Source organism: Carcharhinus amblyrhynchos, chromosome 10 (genome assembly GCF_965287045.1).
Source record: "Carcharhinus amblyrhynchos chromosome 10, sCarAmb.v2.hapA, whole genome shotgun sequence".
Lineage (NCBI taxonomy): Eukaryota > Metazoa > Chordata > Chondrichthyes > Carcharhiniformes > Carcharhinidae > Carcharhinus > Carcharhinus amblyrhynchos.
The window spans coordinates 57,599,535-57,622,005 of record NC_137333.1 but is presented as its reverse complement, the minus strand read 5'-3'; the positions used below and the strand labels follow the sequence as shown (position 1 = coordinate 57,622,005).

Genomic DNA, 22,471 nt, shown 5'->3' with positions numbered 1-22,471 from the left:
CTCAGTCCAACGCTACAACTCCACATCAGAAAGGGCCCAAGAACAGAATCCTATGGAACGCTGTTACCCACTTCCAAACACAAACTACTTTCCCAAATATTTTTCAGAATGTGGATGACACTGGAAGGGCAGAATTAATTGCCCATTCTTAGCTATCCTGAGTGTGATCTTTCTTAACCAGCTTTAAATCCAATTTGTTACCTTGCCCTTAATTCCATAACCCTTAATCTTTGAGCGGTCTACTTGGTAAAGATTTTCTGAAAGACAATGGACACCACAGATTTTTCCTAAAACGTGCCCTAATGGCTTCAAAGTATATATTTTTGTCCAAATATGTAGTATTTTCATCCTTAACTAAGGATCCCTAATACAGCTAATCTATTTCCAGGCCTCTGGCAATGTTAACATAAAAACATAAGAACTAGGAGCAGGAGTAGGCCATCTGGTCCCTTAAACTTGCTCTGCCATTCAGTAAGATCATGGCTGATCTTTTTGTGGACTCAACTCCACTTACCCACCAGCTCACCATAACTCTTAATTCCTTTACTTTTCAAAAATTTATCCACTCTTACCTTAAAAACATTCAATGATGTAGCCTCAACTTCTTCACTGGGCAGGGAATTCCACAGATTCACAACAATGAAGGAGTTCCTCCTCAACTCAGTCCTAAGTCTGCTACCCCTTATTTTGAGGCTATACCCTCTAGGTCTAGTTACACCTGTCAGTGGAAACAACTTCCCTGCTTTTATCTTATCTATTCCCTTCATAATCTTATATGTTTCTATAATGTCTCCCCTCATTCTTCTATTAGGCTGTTGCTGGATTGAAATAAATGAGGGAGGTCCATGAGATTGGTAAAGCCCTGCAAGATTTCCTAAGAATTTTTCAGCTGACCTAATGAACAATATACCTCTAACATCACAAGAGTTTTATCAGTTTACAGCAATAGGAATCACTTTTTTCACTATCATAATTAAAGGACCATTCGGTGCAGATTTACTTTATTCTTGTTCTCGTTAGAATTCTATTTTTTGAAAAAGATACAAGATATGGGCGACAAGGTGGTATAGTGGTTAGCACTGCTGCCTCATAGCGCCACGGACCCAGGTTCGATTCCTGGTTGGGGTGACTGACTGTGTGGCGTTTGCACATGCTCCCAGCGTCTGCGTGGGTTTCCTCCAGATGCTCCGGTTTCCTCCTACAGTCCAAAGATGTGCGACTTGGCCATGGTAAATTGACCGTAGTGTCGGGGGATTAGCAAGGCAAATGTGTGGGTTTACGAGAATAGGACCTGGGTGGGATTGTGGTTGCTAAGGCTCCATGGATTGAATGGCCTCCTTGTGTACTATAGCGATTAAATGAGGAAATAAGAACCTTACAAAGACAGTGAACAAGGCCAATGGCAATTAGGACTTTGTCACGCATACCAGTAATTGCACATAATTGCTCATCAAAATAAAATCTGAAGAACCTTTCAACATTTAAACTTTGGAAAGGCTCAGATGCTTCCATCACTCCACAGAGGCTGCTTGGGGAGGATCCTGCTGCGTTACTACAAGAAAAATCAGTAGTTGTTACTGGTATGTTATGAAAGAATTCAGATGGTGTGAAAATTTAATAACTGATCACCTCTCCACTCAGACAATGCTCCTTTAAAATGGGTACAGTAAGGGTTGAGAGGGTAGTATATATATTAAACGTTCTGTCCTGAAAGTGCTTCTTTACCGCTTTGTGGATCATTTCAACACATCCACTTGATGCACCAGTGGTCTGACTAGTGAATGCACAGTCTAATACATTATTCATAGTTATAACTGATGCACACCCCAGATTCACTGCATAGATCCTTCATTAATGTGCCTGAAGTAATTCTTCAAAAATATTATTTAACTGTGAAAGGCAACACAAAGCTCAATATCAGACACCCATTCTCACTCAACTGTACTCCACAGGAAGCATATAACATGTTGATTTCAGTAGGCCAACAGAAATCAGTACTGCTGACTCAGATTTATCAATATCAACAAATTTACAAGGTAGAGGAGAATGCTATCTTCAAATTGCCAGGATGTCAGGAAATTGTAACTGTCCTATTTTAAGCAATTATAGCTGCATAATCTACTCTTGCTTGGTATAACAAAATAATCGGGTGTAAAGTTCCACTCATTCTCCAAACTGCCATAACCCCAATTTACTGCTTCACTGAATTTTTCCATTTCAGACAACATTTTGATGACTATATAAGCACTTTACATTAGATTTATTCATTAGCTTTTAAGTCAGAGGCAGATGCCCACTGGAAACAAGGATGGAATTCATTGCAGGTACTACCTGCTGAGGTGAAATTTTAATTCCATTAATCTTAGCTTGATTCAAATATCCTGAAATGAAAATACAGCCAACTCACTTAATCACCCATGGCCTCTTGACTGCATATTTGACCCTACAGTAGCTGACATTACACACTGATTCACGTGTGTGCGCGCATCAGTTAATATTTCTGGAAGTACGGAAGGGGAGAAATGGAACGGGGTTATTGGCCTCAAGATCTGGAATAGCTCCTCTTCTTATAAAACAAAAAAGCATTGCTGCCACAGTTCTTGAAGAAATCCATTGGTGAAGGTGAGCAAAATTTAATACTTCACATCCATACAGGAAATTAAATACAAATCTGATATGTTTATATCTTGAGAATTTATGCATTTTAATTGCTTTAAAGGTGTAAATTAATAATCTGTTGCAATCCTGCAAATTTACTTATTGTTCCTGTCCTATTTAGTTTTTTAAAACATCCTGATGTTCCAGTCAGCAAATTTAAGCAGAATGGATAACCTTTTTCTTATGCAGTACATTAAGAAAATGAATGAATATATGTGCACAAATCACATTTAAGTCCACAATATTATCCACAATGGGTCGTCAGAAATGCGCTGACACTTTTTACTCTGCATGTGCAGGTAAACTGCTTTGACTTCAACACTTACTGTTTTAAGCGAGATTGAAGTAGATCAAGTCGCTCCTCTCTCAAGCTTCCACCACATAATTCTCCTATTCTAGGTACCAAAAGATCAACTGCTGCCACCTAAGATCATAAAAAGTTAAGATTTTGTACAGTATTTGAAACTAACATTTCTATTTATTTCATCCAAAGGGATACAGACAGACGAGGGGGAAATATTTAGCATAGGAAGTGCGTATGCAAATGTGAGGTTGTCCACTTTGGTGGGAAGAATAGAAAAGCACAATATTAGAGAGATTGAAGAATGCTGCAGTCCAAAGAGGTCTGGGTGTCAGGTGCAGCAGATACACAAAAAAGCATGCAGATATCGCAAGTAATTAGGAAGACACATGGAACGCTGGCCATTATTGCACAGGGGCTGGGGTATAAAAGCAGAGAACCCTTTCTACAAATCTATGGGGCACTGGCGAGACCACACCTAGATTACTGTGCACGATTTTGGTCTCATCACTCGAGGAGGGATGTGTTTGCACTGGAGGCAGTTAAGAGAAGTTAATTCCTGGGATCAAGGGTTCGGCTAATCCTATGACAGGGTGAGCTCATTGAAACATAAAAAAATCTGAGTGGGTTTGACAGGATGGATGCTGAGAGGATGTTTCCTCTTGCGTAGCAGGGGATCTAGATCTAGCGGGTACAGTTTGAAAATAAGTGGTCTCCTATTTAAAATGGAAAAGGGAAGGAATTTCTTCTTCCAAATGGAGAGAATTTTTGGAATTATCTACCTCAGAGAGCAATGGAGGCTAGGACCCTGAATATATTTATGGCTGAGTTGGACTGAATCTTGATCCACAAAGGAGTCAAGGTATGAGGGGTATGCAGAAAAATGGAAGTTATGAGCACAATCAGACCCATCATGTTTTCACTGAATGACACATCAAGCTCGAAGGACAAAATGCCCTGCTTCTATTTCTCATTTTCAGACAGTTTTTGAATTAGCTTGCCTTGTATCAGATCTTTAAAATTGAGGTTGTGCCCTATAGGTGCCCTCAATTCAAACTCACAATTGGGAATGAGAGTTTAACGTTAATAATGGTAACTCTGTGTTGTAAACATGTCAATAAACAAACTGCTTCATGTCTGACTGTGGTTTTAAAATTGTAATAAGTGAATTTCATTTTTTTATAGCTTGTGTGGAAAAATATGTGTCACTAGTCTGACTTGAATTAAAAGCTGCAGAGGTTTAGACAGCTTGTTGATCCTGAAACTTGGTTGTGAACAGTAATTTCATATAGTTTGTGGATTTGGTGACTTTAATTTACTATATTTATGATTTAATAATTTTGAAGTTGAAATTTCAACAAGTATCCAAACATTAATGAATATCAACTTGTAGGATTAAAAACTGGCACCTGGGTCCAGGCTCTTTGATACTGTTGAATGAGAAATAGCAAAATTAAGTCACCTCCTTATGGCTACTGATATTGAAAAATAAACCCATCGGTTACCTTCAGCATGCTGTGCTGGATTTTAAACTTGGTGTTAATTGTGCAATTTGTTTAGTATTTGATTTTGTGACTATTTCTGACTGCCCCTATTTACACACAGCTCCAATGCAGTGGTGAGCAACGTGAGGTCTGGGAGACACATGCAGCCCACAAGACTTTTTGTTGACCACTGTTCACATATAGGGTTGCCTTATTCTGCTGATTTCTGTCCATATAGTTTTTTACCCCCATCGCTCTGGCTGAAGTGATGCACGTAAAGCAAGGGAAAGAGAAGGTCCATGTTTATTGCACGCAATAACGTCTGCAAGAGCCTTGCGTTCCCTCTGCATCTGAAGTGTGAATATTTCTTTTGTTTTTACCATTTGAAGCTGATGATAGTTCTAATGTATAAATAATTAAGCACTTTCTATAATGTGATTAAACATTTGGTGCATTAAATATATTTAATCTTGTGGTTAGTGAACAAGCCTGATTTAAATCTTGCAGCCAACTGAGACGAAGGGCGACTCATGCAGCCGAATCACTAGCCTAGGTTGCCCATCGCTTCTCCAGAACCTTTTTCCACTCTTCTTCAATAACTTTCTCCAGCTCATCTTGCCAACTTTAGGCTTCTATTCATAAGAACATAAGAAATGGGAGCAGGAGTAGGCCATCTACTGTCCATCTACTGTCTTGCCAGTGACAGAGCTTTCAGTTACAGCAAAGTTTTGATATCGCCATCCTCTCCCACATCCACTTAAAAGGTTCCTCCAAGTATACCACTTTGATTTCATCTTCAGTACCTTATACTCCTTGCAATTACCAAATTTCTTCCCCTCTTGCTACAGAATAATTGAGGTGGCTCGTTTGTATTTAAGGAGTAATTAGGTAAGTGTATGAGAGAGAAAATACAAGTTTATGCTGATATGTTAGATGAAATGGAGTGGGAAGAGCCTCATGTGGAGTATGCACACACTAGTATAAAACAGTTAGGTCAAACGGTTTGTTTGCATTGTCAGTTTTGTGTGATATTATGTTCATGGTGTAACCTAAACGTAAAATAGTTTGTTATTTGTGACTCTTCCTAAGAGAGTTCGTGCAAATAAGTTTTAGCTTTGAAGGGGAGTCATACGGACTTCAAAAGTTAACATTGGATGGGCTTCTCTGATCTTGTTTGTTCTTGCCCTGCTGCCAGTGAGAAGAGAGAATTTGGCACTCAGCCAAAACTCCGTTTACCGCAACAATGCTGGAGAATCTCAGCCGTGAGTTAATGAGGCTGGAAGTTTTTGGCGTCTATTCCTCCCTCCACTTCTGCTGCAAGATATGCAGAGCTTTTCCAGCGTTTTCAGTTTTAATTTCAGATTTCCAGCATCTGCAATATTTTGCTTTTAAATCCATGGATATCATACTGTGAGCCTCACCCTGATTTTAATGCTCAACATTACCGTTATATCTCCATGCATGTTTTACCTTTAATTACCACATGCCAAGATAAATTAGTTATACCTAACACACTACTCATTTTTGAAATATCACAGCATTGTGATCAGGCAAAACCGAAACTGCTTTGCATGAACACTAAACTCAAAACAATATTTTATCCTGTGGATGGACACAGACATCTGCTGCAAAAAGAAAGAAATTAGGGTCAATTGTATTGGCTACTGCATATAGTAGCACATCTTTTATTTTCTTAAATTCACCAAAATAAGGTGTGCTCAACCAATTACGATACTCAGCAGCTGGTCCACAAATACGAGTGAGGGCTCAGGTTTGATTCTCATCTCTGTTCAGTTAACTGATGCTACTGTAGTTCAGTGGCTACAATAGTTCACAGTGGTTCTTCGTTTGGAAGGTGAAAATTGCCCCAAGTTCTGGCTCCTGACCTCACATTTATTTAATTATTGGATAGCTAATAACATGCAAAGATATGACTGGGTTCGATTGTGAAATTCTCCATGGTCACTCACTGTCCTTCTTATACACAATATCAAACTCGTGGTCAAAGACTATATGTTGACTCATGCCCTGGAACTATACTCCAGCAACAAAATGGAACTTAAGCTCTTCTTTACAATAATTGTGACAATCAGAGTTCTTTTTAAAATTTAACATGTCTACAATAGTCCAACAGACTCATTAATAAAAGTGGGGTGAAAGGGACGACTGCATGGATACAAAATTACCCAAGGGATAGAAAAGAAACTTATCGTAAACTGCTGTTTTCAGACTGGAGGGAAATATATGTGATAGTCCAGAGGCTCAGCATGAGGACCATTGCTGTTTGTCCTTTACTTTCTTCTACATGAATTATTAATTACTTGGACTGCAGGGCCAAGTAATTTGCAGAAGGGTAATAAGCAGCGAAGAGAGGAATAGATTTCAAGACAACAGACAGGCTGGTGGAATAAGGAGACAGGTGGCAGACAAAATTCAACAGAGAAGTGCAAATGCAATACATTTAATGGGAGAGAGTTGAAACGCAAGTTTTGTTCAATCTACATAAAACACCAGTTCAATTCCTGCTGCAGTAGTGTCCCCAATTCTGGGCACCACACTTAACATGATGACTTTGGACAGTGTGCGAATAAGGTTAGAATGATTCCAAAAATGAGAGACTACAGTTATAGGGATTAAACCAAAATGAGAAAATGCTGGAAAGTCTCAGCAGGTCTAGCAGCATCTGTAAGGAAAGAAAAGGGCTATGTTGAGTCCAGATGGCCCTTTGTCAAAAGCTAGTTTAAAAAGTTCAAAAGGGATTCAGAAGTTCTCCTCCAAGCCATTCACCATTCTAAGATTTGGAGATTTATCATTCTCTCACTGCAGGATTAAATTCCTGGAACTTCCACCCCAACTGCATTGTGGGTGCATCAATACCAAACTGACTGCAGTGGTTGAAGGCAGTGGCTCACTGCTACCTTCTTGAGGGCAACCAGGCAAGGACAATAAATGTTAGCCATAGCAGCAATACCTACATCCTATGAACAAATAAAAGGAAGATGGACTTGAGAGGCTTAGAGCAGAAAAAGCAGAGGAAATCTGACAGAAGGGTTTAAAACCATGATGGGTTTAGAATAAAGAGAAGCCATTTCAAATGGCTGAAGGGTTGATAATGAGAGGTCACAAATTTAAAACGATAGAAAAAAGTTAGAGGTGGGTAAGAGAAGTCTCTTTCAAGTAACTAGCTATGATTGGAAAGCACTGCTAGATAGGGTGGCATGGTGGATAGCACTGCTGCCTCACAGCACCAAGGACCCAGATTTGATCAGTGTGTGTGGTGTTTGCACATTCTCCCTGTGTTTGCGTGGGCTTCCCCCAGGTGCTCTGGTTCCCTCCCACAGTCCAGAATGTGCAGGTACGGTGGATTGGCCATGCTAAATTGACTTCTGAGACATGCTATTCTGTGATGATTTTATCAATTTTAAAATATGTGATAATAATTACGCCGTTGTTTAAGAAGGGTGGCAGGCAAAAGGCAGGGAATTATAGGCCGGTTAGTTTAACGTCTGTTGTAGGTAAAATGTTAGAATCTGTCATCAAGGAGGAAATAGCGAGGCATCTGGAGAGGAATTGCTTGATAGAGCAGACGCAGCACGGTTTCGTTAAGGGGAAGTCGTGTCTGACGAATTTATTGGAGTTCTATGAGGATGTGTCTAGGGCGGTGGATAGAGGAGAGCCGGTGGATGTGGTCTTTCTTGATTTTCAGAAGGCGTTTGACAAGGTACCTCAAGAGGTTATTGCAGAAGGTAAGGGGGCATGGGGTTGGGGGTAGGGTGTTAGCGTGGATAGAGGATTGGTTGTCAACATTAAATGGAATTTAATGTTGGCAAGTGCGAGGTGGTCCACTTTGGTAGGAATAATGGTAGGAAGGACTATTACTTACGTGGCGAAAAACTGCAGCAGGCGACAGTGCAGATGGACCTCGGGGTCCTTGTGCATGAGTCGCAAAAACCCAGCCTGCAGGTGCAGCAGGTGGTCAGGAAGGCTAATGGGATGCTGGCCTTCATAGCGAGGGGGATTGAATATAAAAGTAGGGAGGTCTTGCTGCGGCTGTATAGGGCATTGGTGAGGCCGCAGCTGGAGTACTGTGTGCAGTTTTGGTCGCCGCACTTACGCAAGGATATTTTGGCCTTGGAGGGAGTGCAGAGGAGGTTTACTAGGCTGATACTGGAGTTGAGGGGGTTGAGCTATGAGGAGGGGCTGAATAAGCTAGGCTTGTACTCGTTAGAGTTTAGAAGAATGAGGGGAGATCTCATTGGGAGATACAAGATGATGAATGGGATGGATAGGATAGAGGTGGAGAGACTCTTCCCGCTCAGAAAGGACAGTAGGACTAGGGGGGCACAGCCTCAAGATAAAGGGGGGGCAGTTTAGAACGGAGTTGAGGAGGAAGTTCTTCACTCAAAGGGTGGTGAATCTCTGGAATTCTCTGCCCGTTGAAGTGGTGGAGGCTGCCTCGCTAAATATTTTTAAGACGCGGGTTGATGGGTTTTTGATAAGCGAGGGGATTAAGGGTTATGGGGAGAGGGCAGGAATGTGGAACTGAGCCACGACAGATCAGCCATGATCTTATTGAGTGGCGGGGCAGGCTCGAAGGGCTAGATGGCCTACTCCTGTTCCTATTTCTTATGTTCTTATTAAGAAAATTCATATGGGAGGGGAATTTTATAAGATAAAATCCAAATGATTCCATCTTCTTTGCCCCCAACTTCTAGGTTCACATTCACGTGCAGTATTTCTTGGTGTTATATTGGTTAATTTTTTTTTGTCTCCACAGGCATTTAAGTCCAGCAAGGGGCATGCATGCGGCAGGTTGTAGTGGGCTGCTCTTGGACGTTGCTTCGGGAGTTGCCTATTGCTTCATGTCGTCGGTGTGCTTAAACTGGACCATCTCGAGGGCAACATGACAGCTCAGAGACTATCTCTGTTGCTGTGCGGACACATGGATTTGGGCCTGTGTCTGTGGGAGTTTGCACGTTCTCCCCGTGGTTGCGTGGGTTTCCTCCGGGTGCTCCGGTTTCCTCCCACATCCCAAAGATGTGCTTTTAGGCTGATTGATTGGGTACTAAATTGTCCCTCAATTGGACCTCCCTGATCCTCACACATTAGGCTTAGACTAAAATCATGAATAGGTCACAGACAGTGGGACGGCGGCGCGGGCTCGTTGGGCCGACGGGCCTGTTTCCCGTGCTGTGTTGTTCTTTGTTCCTTTGTTCTTTGTAATTATAACGTTTCATAGTAACATAATCCAATCATCGCAATATCGCATTTGGGTTTCGTTTTCATTTGAGCACTTTGAGGATGTATCAAATTTAAACATGATTTTCATCCTTAAATCATTGTTCTTGAAGTGGAACATGATTTATTTCCTTAAATATCACAGCCAAATTTTCATTGAGATCCAGTGAAAAATTGCCAAAGGCTATTCAAAAACGTGAGATTTGTATAATATGGATTATCTGTATAAAATACTAAAAACGGATAGGACATGTCATACTATTTGCAGCAGTGTGGCACAATCATGCTGTTGCTTCTCAAATGGCTATCTAGTCTTTAAAATTTTGACTATAGTCATATCATAGCTACAAGAAACACTGTTTAAGCAAAGAAAAGTGCAAGGGGCTAAATTCAGACAGAATCTGGAGGATTAGTACGTTTTAAACCACCATGTCTCCCATCACCAGAAGAGATGAGCTAATGGGTTTATGTTAGATATTATAATGCTCAACACATAAATCATAGAATTTCTGCTTACTGTATGCTGAGGTCCATCCTGATTATCTCTGGCATAAAAGGGCTTGATGTCATAAGGATAATCAACTACAAAAACAGGGATATTGCCACAGTGCTCCACCAGATAATTCTCATGTTCAGTCTGGAGGTCACAGCCCCACTGTAAAAGATGACAGTATCTACTTCACTACTAAAGCACAACACAAGAATCAACAGAAATAACTTTGACATATGCAGACGCATAGAGCTTTTATAAATCTTCATTCAATAATACTATTAAATCACAACCCCCCCTTCTAAATTTAGAGTAGAACTCAGCATAACAAAGACATAGAAGCATTTATTTTTAATGAGGCACTACTTAAGTGTCCTTTAAACTACTTGCTTTAAAGAGAAAAATCTCTTTCTAGTATTTAAAGATTAAGCACCTTAAAATGCCTCCCACGAATGTTATATTATGGCTAAACACAGTGAGAATCACATTTGTTGCATACCAGATGTAATGTAATACAAATGCTCCCCTACTCATCATAATCGGAATGGCAAACATGCCAATCTAAGGAAATTACTGTTTCATTTTCATGACAAATGTAGATGCTGTAATACAGTTAATTATGCACTTGTTTTTAAATTATGCAGTAGATTTGTATTCAAATGTTTCTGATAGTCAAATTCATTCAGGAACCTATTTATAAAGGAATGCTCATTTAATTGGAATTATCCAAGTATTTAATTTTTAAAAAGCCGCTGCTCAGTGACAGAAACCAAAGTGAGGATTTAGTAGAATAACTTTCCATCTTAACAGATCTGCATGTGTTGAGAATTGAGGAAAACCAAGAAAATAAAATGAAATGAAATTGGGACAAAATAAAGGGGACTGATAAATGCAGCTATCTGAAGCAGTGTTTTGATATGCAAATTAGCATAAGTACTTACCTATGTGACCAGGGGGAAAAACAGTAGCGTGGATGAGGAGAGCTAAGGGAATTGGCACTTATATGCTAAAAGCCGGGTCCACAGGGTGGATAACATCAAAGGGGGAAAAAAGCAATACATCCACAGCAAGAAAGGGATACGGAAGAAGCAGCTACCATTATAGCTACATATAGCTGCAGAAAACAATCCTTCCCCCCAAAAAAACAAGTTATTGCTAAAAAGCAGCTGATTAAAATCCAAAACTTGAACAGAGAAGATTATGCTTTTGCTGAAACTGTAGATGGTTTTCCCAAATGTGGACAAATAATATGCAAGTGGTAACTACCTGCTGGATTTAGTTCATAGAGTTATGTAATCTTGGATTTTGTTTGGGGAAAAGGGGCATCTCAGAGTTCAGGAAATGTAGGTTGGTGGGAACCAAAGGAGTAACTTCATGTGGTACTGTGTGTTTAGGCATCTGTGCAGTTAAGGGTACTGTTGTAGTGTACTCTAATCCATTTTGTCATTTTTTTTTAAAAAAGAATTTTTTTTTTTATTAACTGATGACAAAACATCTGACTGTGCCTTCCTGGTTTACGTAACTTTTCTCACATTATACCAAATGGAAAATATATACCAATAAGAATTGATGTTCTGAGGTTACTCTTCTGGGTTTTGGGCTACCCTCACATTGATCATCAGTGGGGTTCTTAACATATATTAATTTGTAATACCAACTGGAAGGAACTATATACAGGCAAGTGGAAGAGACGCACACAGTTGAATAGGACAAGTCTTTGAGTTTTCAAGTCCAAAAGTTGAATGGTATAAAAGCTGTTAGATTCAACAAGTTTTACATTTGTTCTTTCATGCATGCAGTTAGGCAGATTTGTTTCATTTTATCACAAATAGAGAGCGAGTGTATTGGGCACAGCACTTCACAAGTGTAAAAAAAAAAGTTCCCCATTCACATCATAAAATGCTCTCTCACACCCAAATAAAATCTATCAGATCTCAGCTATATTATACCCCCAGATATATAAAAACAATGACAATGTTTTTCTATTTAAAAAACATTGATTCGCTCTGCTCAGCTTAAAGATGAACATTGTAGGTTTGTATTGTTGGCACTGTATAACATAATACCCATTATTATAGCTTTTCTGATAGTAAGTGGAATAGAGTTACATTTGAGTGATTAGAGATTATTGCCTACAAGCCAACACTGGCAACAGTGCTGACTACTTTAATTCCAAGCACAGGTGTATACTGACATGTCTGCTGATGACAAAATTAGGATCTGATCATTAAGCTTTAAAAACAATTGTAGGCATGCTGTTTTATGTTCCATTATTTGAACAATCATAATAGCATAGATGGACATCATTATTTTGAATTACAAGATGAAAAAGCTTTAAACTGTTCAGAAAACTCCAGTTACAAGAGAAATGCTAATAAATGCCCATTATTTTTTTTAATTCAATCCTGTACACTACTTCAGAACTTCCTCTTCTACAAAATAAAACTGTAGGAATTACTGCCACTGGCCTCATTTCAGACTGCATTTACACTGAAGCAGATGGTTCAAAATTAAATAAGAGTGCTTCAGTGGAGGGTAACTAAATTGATGCATCTGTTTTAACAGCCTACTATTCTAGAATACATGCATTTAATGTGGAAATACAGTATGACACACTGACATATATGACAGTATGACATATATATTTTACATCTCTACAGGACTCCTTGTGGGAACACCAATCTGGGCAATGCATTCCTGAAAGCACCCGATCAACACAATCTCCTGTGATTACAGAAGCTAGAAGCACATCCAACAAAACTGTTAACTTGACACACTGTTACAATATTCATACTGCCCACCTCAGGATCGGGATATCAAAATAAAGGGAAAGAATAGAGCTAAAGGCAAGTGGGAAAAATAAGGAAACAGCCTGAGGAAGAAAATATAGAAATAGCAAGCAAGGATATAAGTAAAAGGTTAGAAGAGCAGAAAAAAAGGCAGGGAAACTAAGCAGTGAAGAAAGCTGAACATGAATAATAAAACTTCATAAACCCATGAGTGATAAAAGAAAAATTTGGAAAAGTTCATTTTTTGCACTCAATGAAGTTGCAGAAAATAGACAAAAACTGTAATTGATAGGAAGTATAATTATGTAATAAAATTGCTTCTTTAAATGTACATTGCTAAGGGGTACCAAAATTATACTTTTCAAACAAGCAATTTTTCGATTATAACAGATTGAAAAGCTAAACTTGAAACAACCACCAGTAAAAGTTTGATACAAAAGCATAAAAATCTTAATTCAAAGCTGAGAAGAAATTGAGATATAAATAAATTGGATTGACTCAAAAAGTCAAGTTAAATGAGTTAACAATTAAATGCCCAATGGTACTGTTGAAATTTCACAAAATGAATCCATATTCAGGCCATGTTCTTTACCTTGGGTTCAAACGTGAAGGTTTCCATACTTCTTTGCAAAATGTCAATCGCTTCAGTATAGGAAAGCCTAAAAATTATATTTACATCATAATTACATTGAACAAGATATTATAACACGGGCCAAACTACAATCAAACCTGGAGGGCTCTGTGACCTTTTCATTTCTTATTTCATTATCTTTATATTATCTTGTGGTAATCTTATGCATTATGCATTGGATATCGAAAGTGAAAAACAACAAACTTAAGGAAAAAATTCAGATATAGAACTGAAGGACTCCAAACCTGCATGTCTCTACAAAAGCAGTAAAAAAAATTCTTTTAAAAATACAAAAAAGTGACTTGCTTACACTTGAAATGAATTTTTCAGCATCTGTTCCACCCTTCCCTACAAATAAAAAGATCACAATTAATCACCAATTTCTTTACAGAAAGTTTTGCAGCAGCCCGGCACTGTCCCCAAAAGGTTCCATGTCAGCTCAGGGAATTTATTTCCCCTGAATAAGATATATTATCACTGCCTTTTGCCTTGTACGATTACCCCTTTTGTCATTTAACATGCATGCCTTCCATCCAATTATGCCTCCTTGCCCCTTTCCCCAATCTTGTACGTGCTTAAAAACTGCTCACTTTGCAACTCTTGAAAAGTTATTGACCTGAATAACTTTTTTCGCCCCACAGATGTTCTATGACCTGCTGGTTGTTTCCATCATTTTCTAATTTTATTTCAGAATTAAAGCATCCACACATTTGTTATTGTTTCAGCTAAATTAATTTTTCTGGTGCCATTTTATAATTCTTCACATCATATCCATTCAAAAATGGAACAACTTCACCCACACAAATGTATAAACATGTAAGCATAAATGTTAATTTTTTAATGTTTTTTGAATCTGCTATTAACTCCATAGTCACTTTTTACGTTAATCTAAAGGATACTTCAACTTTCTGGGGTCGAAAGGATAACGGTTTACCATGCTCACAAAGCAACCAAAAATGAAGATCTTGGTAATTTGAAACAAAAACAGAAAACACTGCCAACACTCCAGTCAGGTAGTTCCTGTTGAGTAAAAGAAAATGAAAGCCTTTTGGGTCCGACTCTTTTGTAAAAACTGCTATGGTCTACAAGGATTTTGGAATTCTGGCAATTTTCTTCATATAATTTTTACAATGTTAGGAAACTTGGACAAAAACTGCTAGAAACACAGGTACGAATATACTGATGTTGAATGCTGTATCATCTTTGTATCTCTATAAATCTTGTTGTAGCGAAGATGAAATATAGCCAAATTTTCTAACTTCAAGGTCAGAGACAGAATATACAAACCTTTTGTCCTGGAGCTACATATTTGTGGAAGAGTTCAATATCATCTGGGCATTTTGAAAGAATACACGAGGTTGCAGTCTTGAAGAGATTCTCCATCACCTGGAGAAACCAAATGAAACTGTCAAAACCAGTGGCAGATACTGTAAGTCTTCTGAAATTAAGTCTCAAGACACTCAACAGCAGGATACAATTTTTTTTCATTCAAGGTATGTGGACATTATTGGTGAAGTCAGCATTTATTGCTGTTAAAACATGGGAGTCATATTTTATTCAACTGAGAAAGTGTCAATAATGTCATTTCAGAGGAAAATTAAGAATCACTCATGCTGCCATAGCTGCAGTTAGATACAGACCAGGTCAGGGTGATAGATTTTGTTTCCTACTGGATATTAATGAATCAGATGAATTTTTACAACAATCCATTAGCCTAATGGTCACCATTGCTGTTGCTAGCTTTCTATTACAGATTTAAACTCCCCAGGATTTGAACTCCTGCTTCCAGATCAGGCCTCTGGATTATGGAGTCCAATAACCACTATACTATGGCACTACCTGTTTCTAGTATAATCTATAAATAAATATCAGGGGGGGCGATTCTTCCAAAAAGATTTTAAGTGCCAAATTTGCGTGAAAACATCTTCCACACTCTGAACACTGCAGAGCTCACTAGTGCGATTCACAATGAAAATATGTGGGCAGAGACTATTCCAGCTGGAGGGGCTGGCAGCGTAGTGCTGAGTGGGCCACTGCACATGCAAAGTAACCCTGCACTGCTGGCCTCCTGATCACTGGCCAGCCCCGCATCTCTTCATTGTTGCCTGTCTGATCCCTCCACTCCTCAATAGCTGGCCTCTCAGATCTCTTTAGGCCAGCCCTGATGATCCCTCCCCAACAGCCTTGACACCCAGCCCTGATCTCTTCCCTCCGCCACCCATTCCTATGCAGAGCGGCAACGGGAGGCCCTCCCCACTGATCACCACGCCCTAGGCCTGCTCCCAGTACTGCCTGACAGGTGGTGCCAGTGGATCAGGCTGGCAATGACCCGGGGTGGGGGGGGGGTGCCGCACCCCTCGCCCTGGTGACCTCCAGCTGGGTTGGCTGTCTGTTCCCCCGTTAGTGAAACCTGCTGGAGTGAACCACTCCTGGCAGGGGACTGGGAGAAAAAAAAAAGAGACGCTCAAGACTTCAGTCTTACGCCTGCTAATAAAATTTAAATTGATATTTCAATATTTAAATCAGCTCCATGCATTTCTGGTGTGGAGCTGATTATTCCAAAAAACTTGGAGCCAGAGATGCATGGAGGCCTTAGAGCCCAATGGACTGGAAGAATTGCTACCTTTCAGAATGAACTTGGAAGCTACACAGTACTGCAGCATGAACATTTTCTCCAGTTCAATCAGAAAGTAATCTGCTGGACCGGGTATACCAATGTATTATTATGTAAAAATATGCCCTTGTAAGGCAGATCAGGAAGGAAAAGAAAGCCCAAGAATTACTTAAAAAACCACACTGGCGCAAAGGGGAAGTAACAAAAATGGCAAATCACTGAACAGTTTGTACACAAGATCAAGTGCTTTGCAGGTGAACATGGTGTGGTCATTTCAGCCACAAAAAGTAATCAAATACGCTAATTAATTCAACCTACTTCACATATAAGAAACATCAAGATATAATACAGAAAAAACTCAGTACCACGAGCAGCAGCTAAGGCCTTCCTGGAAGACTAAACCCACGCTGAAATTTGTGCAGTACCACTGGTGACGCCATCAACCCTGGTGATGCTCGACTTAGTTCAGTTGAACTTGTGGGTGCAGGGTAGGTTCAGTATCTGTGCATTAGTGTCCCTTTTTTGAAGCAGGACTTATGGGAAGTCCCGGTACAACAAGAACCATTCCTTGAACTTTCACTGCAACAACCTCTTCCATTGTTAACTTGGAGCCTTTGCTGACTTGAAACCTTTGCTGACTCTGAGTTGTGACGACGTCAAATGTGATCCTGGTGTCTGCGAATGATTCTCCTGTGAAGTAGTTTCACTACTAACGATACTTGACCACTTTGGTTAAGAATAATTCCAAGTACCAATGTTGATTACTATCAAAGTTCTTCAAATAGACATCGTTATTCAGAAGGAAACATCATATGCTAATCATGCCTCTACTGCTTTCCCTGTCTTTTGTCTACTCTCACTTTGACATCTGGAGGGAATACCACCTTGGTTGGCACACCAGGTAAAGGAAGACAACTCAATGCGTCTGAGTTTATATTGTCCTTCCTCGCTCACGATATTGTAGCGCTAATCTGACCATTTGAGAGCCCAACACTGCATTCTTGCCAAAGCCATGGAAGGAATATATTTGGAATCACCGAAAACTCAACGGCTTGTGGTCGGTACATATAGTGAATGAATAACAATAAAAGTACTCAAAACCATTCCACAGCAAAAATGACGGCTAGATTTTTCATGTCTAACTGTGAATAACCCTGGTGCCAACGTACAAGATGTAAAACCAATGGGATTTTCTGACTTGCCCTCCATCATGAGAGCGTACTTCTCAATGCCATAGGTGAGGTATCACCTGACAGAATGAGTTCCATGTTGATCAAAATGAAACAGGAGGTTAGCTGAGTGCAGCAATGCTTTCACATCCTTGAAAGATTTTTCTTGTGCTGGCCCCCACTTCCATTCGGTTTCTTTGTGAAGTAGCATACAGTGACACTAACACTATTGAAAGGTCTGGCATAAACTTTCCATAGTAATTTCTATACCCAACAATGACCTATGCTCTGACACATTCCTGGGATTTGGAGCATTCTTAATAGATTGACCTTTTTCTTCCACAGGAGCTTCACCCAGCATTCTGATTCTGTGACCTAGATATTCCATACTTGCTGACCGGAAAACGTATTTGCTATGCTTCTGTAAACCTCTAACACTTTATCTAGGTTGTTGAAGTGTCCTCCTTAGTTTCCCCCGACAATTAAGGCGTAGTCCAAATAAACTGTATGCAAGGAACACCTTATAACAGATTGCCCATTGTCCTTTGAAAGATCGTCAGACTGGAGGATCTCTCAAAAACCAGATGATTGTATCTGAACAACCCTTTGAGTGTTGTTCATGACATACTGCTTTGAGGCCTCCTCTAATAAGAGTTGCTGGTAGGCATGACTTGAGTCAAGCTTTGAGAACAGCTTTCCTCCACAAGAGTTGGAAACAGATATTCCATCCTTGGCAATGGGTAAGTAGCCAACTTGGAAGCCTGATTAATAGTAAGCTTGCGATCTCCACGTGTGCACAGTGTTTGTGTTCTTAAAAGTGAGGACAATTGGATCTGTCCAACAAGAGAACTGAATGGGCTCAATGATTCCGAGCCTGTGCAGTCACTCCAATATCTCCATTTTGCCTTTAAGTGTAAGACGTGGTTCTGGGTTTGAAAAAGCAAGCAGTAGCCCGAGGATCTACGAAAATCTTAACTATGGTAGCAAATAACAGCTCAGGATATTTCTGGTGGCCATCATCTGTCACTTGTGCGCTCTTAATCTCATCCCAACTCAACAAAAGTTTACTCAGCCAATCATACTTTATTAGAATTGGCATCTTCCCTTTCAGCACCAGGAGGGGTGCTTTCGTTTCTTGGCTGTTGTATGCAATGTCCAACTCTTAATGCCTCAAGCAATGGTATGGTATCTCCAGTGTATGTCCAAAATTTGACCTCTGCCTGAGTAAAGGCTGGTAGCTGCTTACAGCCCAAGTCTTCCTGAAGGTCTCTTCACCGAGTACTGATGCAGAGGCTCCTGTGTGCACCTTTAGCTTGATTTGTTTACCAACGATCTCCATTTTAGCATAAATAGGCTCTGCATGGCCCTCACGCATAATACACACGTTGTAAGAGCGCTCCTCTGTTTTGGTCAGAGGTTCATTAGGTAATGAGTGGCTGACTGAGGCTTTTACAAATTTGAATTTTCTTGTTTAGCATTTGATTTGTTCTTTGCACATAGCACTTCTTAGCTAAATAACTTCTGTTGTTGTGCTGGAGACAATGTCCATAAGCTTGCAACAATTCACATTATGTGACCCCCACACATCTAAAACACTCCAGTGTCCTCACCTTTTTACTTGCAGCCCTTTTGTTTACTTGATTCAATACACCTGCCTATGTCACACAACTGGTCTTCTAAATATATTTTGCACTGTTGGCAGCCATTTTCATGCTGAGAAATTTCTGGAGCCTTCTGTGGCTTCTCCCAGCAAATACTGCTGAATACTGCGCTCATTAATGCCATTAACTAGTCTGTTCTGTACATGTCTTCCAAAAATGCCCCAAACTCTCAACGTTCTGACAGCTGCCATAATTCAGCCACAGTTAGCTAGTTTGTCCCAAAAATTGCTATGAAACTTGAAACACTGAACAATCACTGAGGGCTAAGGTTGTGGTAATTCTGGACGAACACAGATAAATCCACAAATGGAATGTCCCTGGTTTCTCTGCTGTAGCTAAATTTCTTATTTGCTTGTAGGTCTTCACCCCACACCTACTCAGGAGGAGAGTGCTTTTTTAGCCTCATTTGTAATTCCATTTGTCAAGAAAAAGCATACTAACCTTTCTACATATTTAGTCCAGTCCCCAATCTCTTCCACAAACTTACTGATAGTCCTAAACATAATGGGGAGATGCTGGCATTGGACTGGGGTAAACACAGTAAGAAGTCTCAACACCAGATTAAAGTCTGACAGGTTTATTTGGTTGCAAAAGCCACTAGCTTTCAGGCCTCTGATCCTTTGTTTGTGATCAGAACTCTCCACTCACCTGACGAAGGGTCAGAGGCCCGAAAGCTCATGGCTTTCGCAACCAAATAAACCTAATGGGCTTTAACCTGGTGTTGAGAGACTTCTTACAGTTCTGAACATAGCCATGGCGCTGCTACCTTGTTTCCTTGGTAAACTCATGAGAACCTAATGATTTGAGCTCTAGATCTCCATTCACATCACAAACTAGCTACTCGCTGTGCAAATCTTTATATTGCCTTGCCGATTGTTGAATTGTTCCATTCCATTTATTGCTCTGTCCCTTTCTAACAGTGCCATTTTCTCCTTGTCACCAAAAAAAAGTGGTAACCTTCAACCACAAAATGTAATCAAATGTGTTAATAAATTCAAATTGCTTTATATATAAAGAAACATCAAACTATAATACATATATAAGAACTCAGGACCACGAATAGCAGCTAGTACACAGGTCTGTCATGCACACGACTCTTCCAGAGATCAGCAAATTATTCAAATAAGAAGATGCTTATAATACTCTACAACACATGGTTCATATTCAGCTAGTGAACACACATAAATAAAAGGCTTTATTTTAATTGCATGTTCATTTGGAGGAAATGGCATGTTTTTTGTCATTGGCCATACAGTCATGGTTAGAATTTTGCTGCATGGGGATCTGCAGTCCGTCGTGCTGTAGTGTCCACTAAGATATAGTGGAAGGTATTCAAAAAAAATCTAGTATAACAAAATACCACCACACTCAACAACTTGTATTTATATGACACATTATGAAACAGAGTAAGACACAGCTAAATAAGGAGATACATGGACAGATGCCCAAAAGCTTGGTCCAAGAAGTAAATGTTGAAAAGCAAATGAGGTACAACAGCAGAGGGAATTCCAGAATTTAGGGCCTGGCATAGCTGAAGGCGAGAGCAGAGCAATTGAAATCAGGGAAGCTCAAGAGGCCAGAATTAGAGCAGCACAGATATTTTGGAGGTGAGTAAGGCTGTAGAAGATCACATAGATAGACAGTGGCCAGACCATGGAGGGATTTGAAAACAAGGATCAGAATTTTAAGAACCTAGTTGCTAGTTAACTGGGAGCCAGTGGAAGCCAGGAATAAAGGGTGCTGGGTGAACAGAAGTTAATATATATTAGGGCAGAGGCAACAAAGTTTTGAATGATTTATGGGGGTAAAATGTGAGAGGCCAACAAGGAGTGCGTTTATAGAATATCCTAGTCTGAGATAACATGATTAACAAAGAATGAGGGTTTCAGCAGTAGAATGTCAGAGATAAGGTGGAGTTGGGTGATGTTATATTAATGAAGATAAGCATCATTAGTGAGGGCAAGGATTTGAGGTTGAAGGTCTTCTTGTGACTGTCACAAACCCTGAATGACGCTAAGTACAAGGGTGTTCCAATTTAGAAGCACTGGTTCTTGGTGGTGTTTTCTACGGAAATGGTATAAGGAGTCACGTGTGATACCCAGTGTTACTAAAGACTATGCACTACAATAAAAAAAATGACATACACACACAGGACTATATTGAACTAGGGAGTTACACGAACACGAACACACACACACACACACACACACACACACACACACACACACACACACCAGTTTAAATAGGACTTTTTGATCCAAAGTACATTTACAAGATTGAATTCTTTCCCAAAGAACATCCAATCCAATCCACCTATAGGTAAAGGCCATCTTATAATTACCACTGTATACAATTCTGGGGAATGGCTCTTCTTGGTTCAGTGAAGATATGGGGTTTAACTATCCCCACAAAAGGTTTTCTGCACTCTTGCTTCTGGTCTGCCAGAAGAATCGGCTTACAGACTGTCATGTGGAATCTGTCTCCTCCTTCCACAAAAAGATTGCCAATAATATCGTTTCCCATTGAAGATTCTCTCTGTATATTTGGCTGTCTGCCCCTTTGGCTTCTGTTAGTTCTCAGATTAACACAAGTATGTCTTGCCTGGATAGTGCAAATGTCTACCCAAAAGTTTCCAATTAGCAGGACAATGTATTTCTTTTGGTCTGTCTCCAACTGTTAATCTCGTTATTGGGATTCACATACTGCGAAATACCTTTTGAAATGCTCGTGGCTTTGGACCTGCTGGTACATTCACAACATGATCAAATAGGACATTGAGGTTACAAAGTGTCTCATTCAGCCTCAGACAGTTTCTAAGGAGGAAGAGGATGGAATTGTTGGCACGGAGTGGAGTTTGTAGCAGAAGTCTAAGACAATGACTTCAGCCTTTCCAATACTTAATTGGAGAAAGTTTCTGTTCATCCAGTATTAGATGTCAGACTGATAATTTAGAAACAATGAAGGGTTCAAGCAAGGTGGTGGTGAAGTGGAGTCAGGTGCTGTCAGCATACATGTGGAATCTGACACTGAGTTTTCAGCTGATGGCACTAAGGAGCAACACATAGATAAGAAACATGCATCGATATTTGGACGCATCCTGAGGCAAACCACCAGTAAAGATTCAGGAATTCCTCGGGTGGATGTAGCTATTACTAGGGGGCATAACCATAAGGTTCATGGTGGGAGATGTAGGAGGGATGCCCGAGGTAGATTCTTTACTCAGTGGTTGGGGTGTGGAATAGACTGCCTGCGGTGATAGTGGAGTTGGACACTTTAGGAACTTTCAAGCGGTTATTGGATAGGCACATGGAGCACTCCAGAATCATGGGGATAGCTTGACCTTGGGATTGAACACAACTCGGCACAACATTGAGGTCTGAAGGGCCTGTACTGTGCTGTAATGTTCTATGTTTTTATGAATGGGACAATAACTGAG

The 22,471-nt window shown here is 39.9% G+C and overlaps 1 protein-coding gene across 2 annotated transcripts in view; it reads right to left on the bottom strand.

Annotated features, from left to right (window-relative positions):
• The window catches only part of nars2 (asparaginyl-tRNA synthetase 2, mitochondrial), a 77,188-nt gene that overhangs the window by 6,613 nt on the left and 48,104 nt on the right, over positions 1-22,471 (bottom strand). For both annotated transcript variants that reach the window (XM_080197091.1, XM_080197093.1), the window contains 5 exons: positions 14,879-14,977; positions 13,902-13,939; positions 13,553-13,619; positions 10,199-10,336; positions 2,985-3,082 (listed from right to left, as the gene is read on the bottom strand). In XM_080197091.1, the coding sequence (XP_080053217.1) occupies positions 2,985-3,082; positions 10,199-10,336; positions 13,553-13,619; positions 13,902-13,939; positions 14,879-14,977 (440 nt within the window). The remainder of the gene's footprint in view (positions 1-2,984; positions 3,083-10,198; positions 10,337-13,552; positions 13,620-13,901; positions 13,940-14,878; positions 14,978-22,471) is intronic.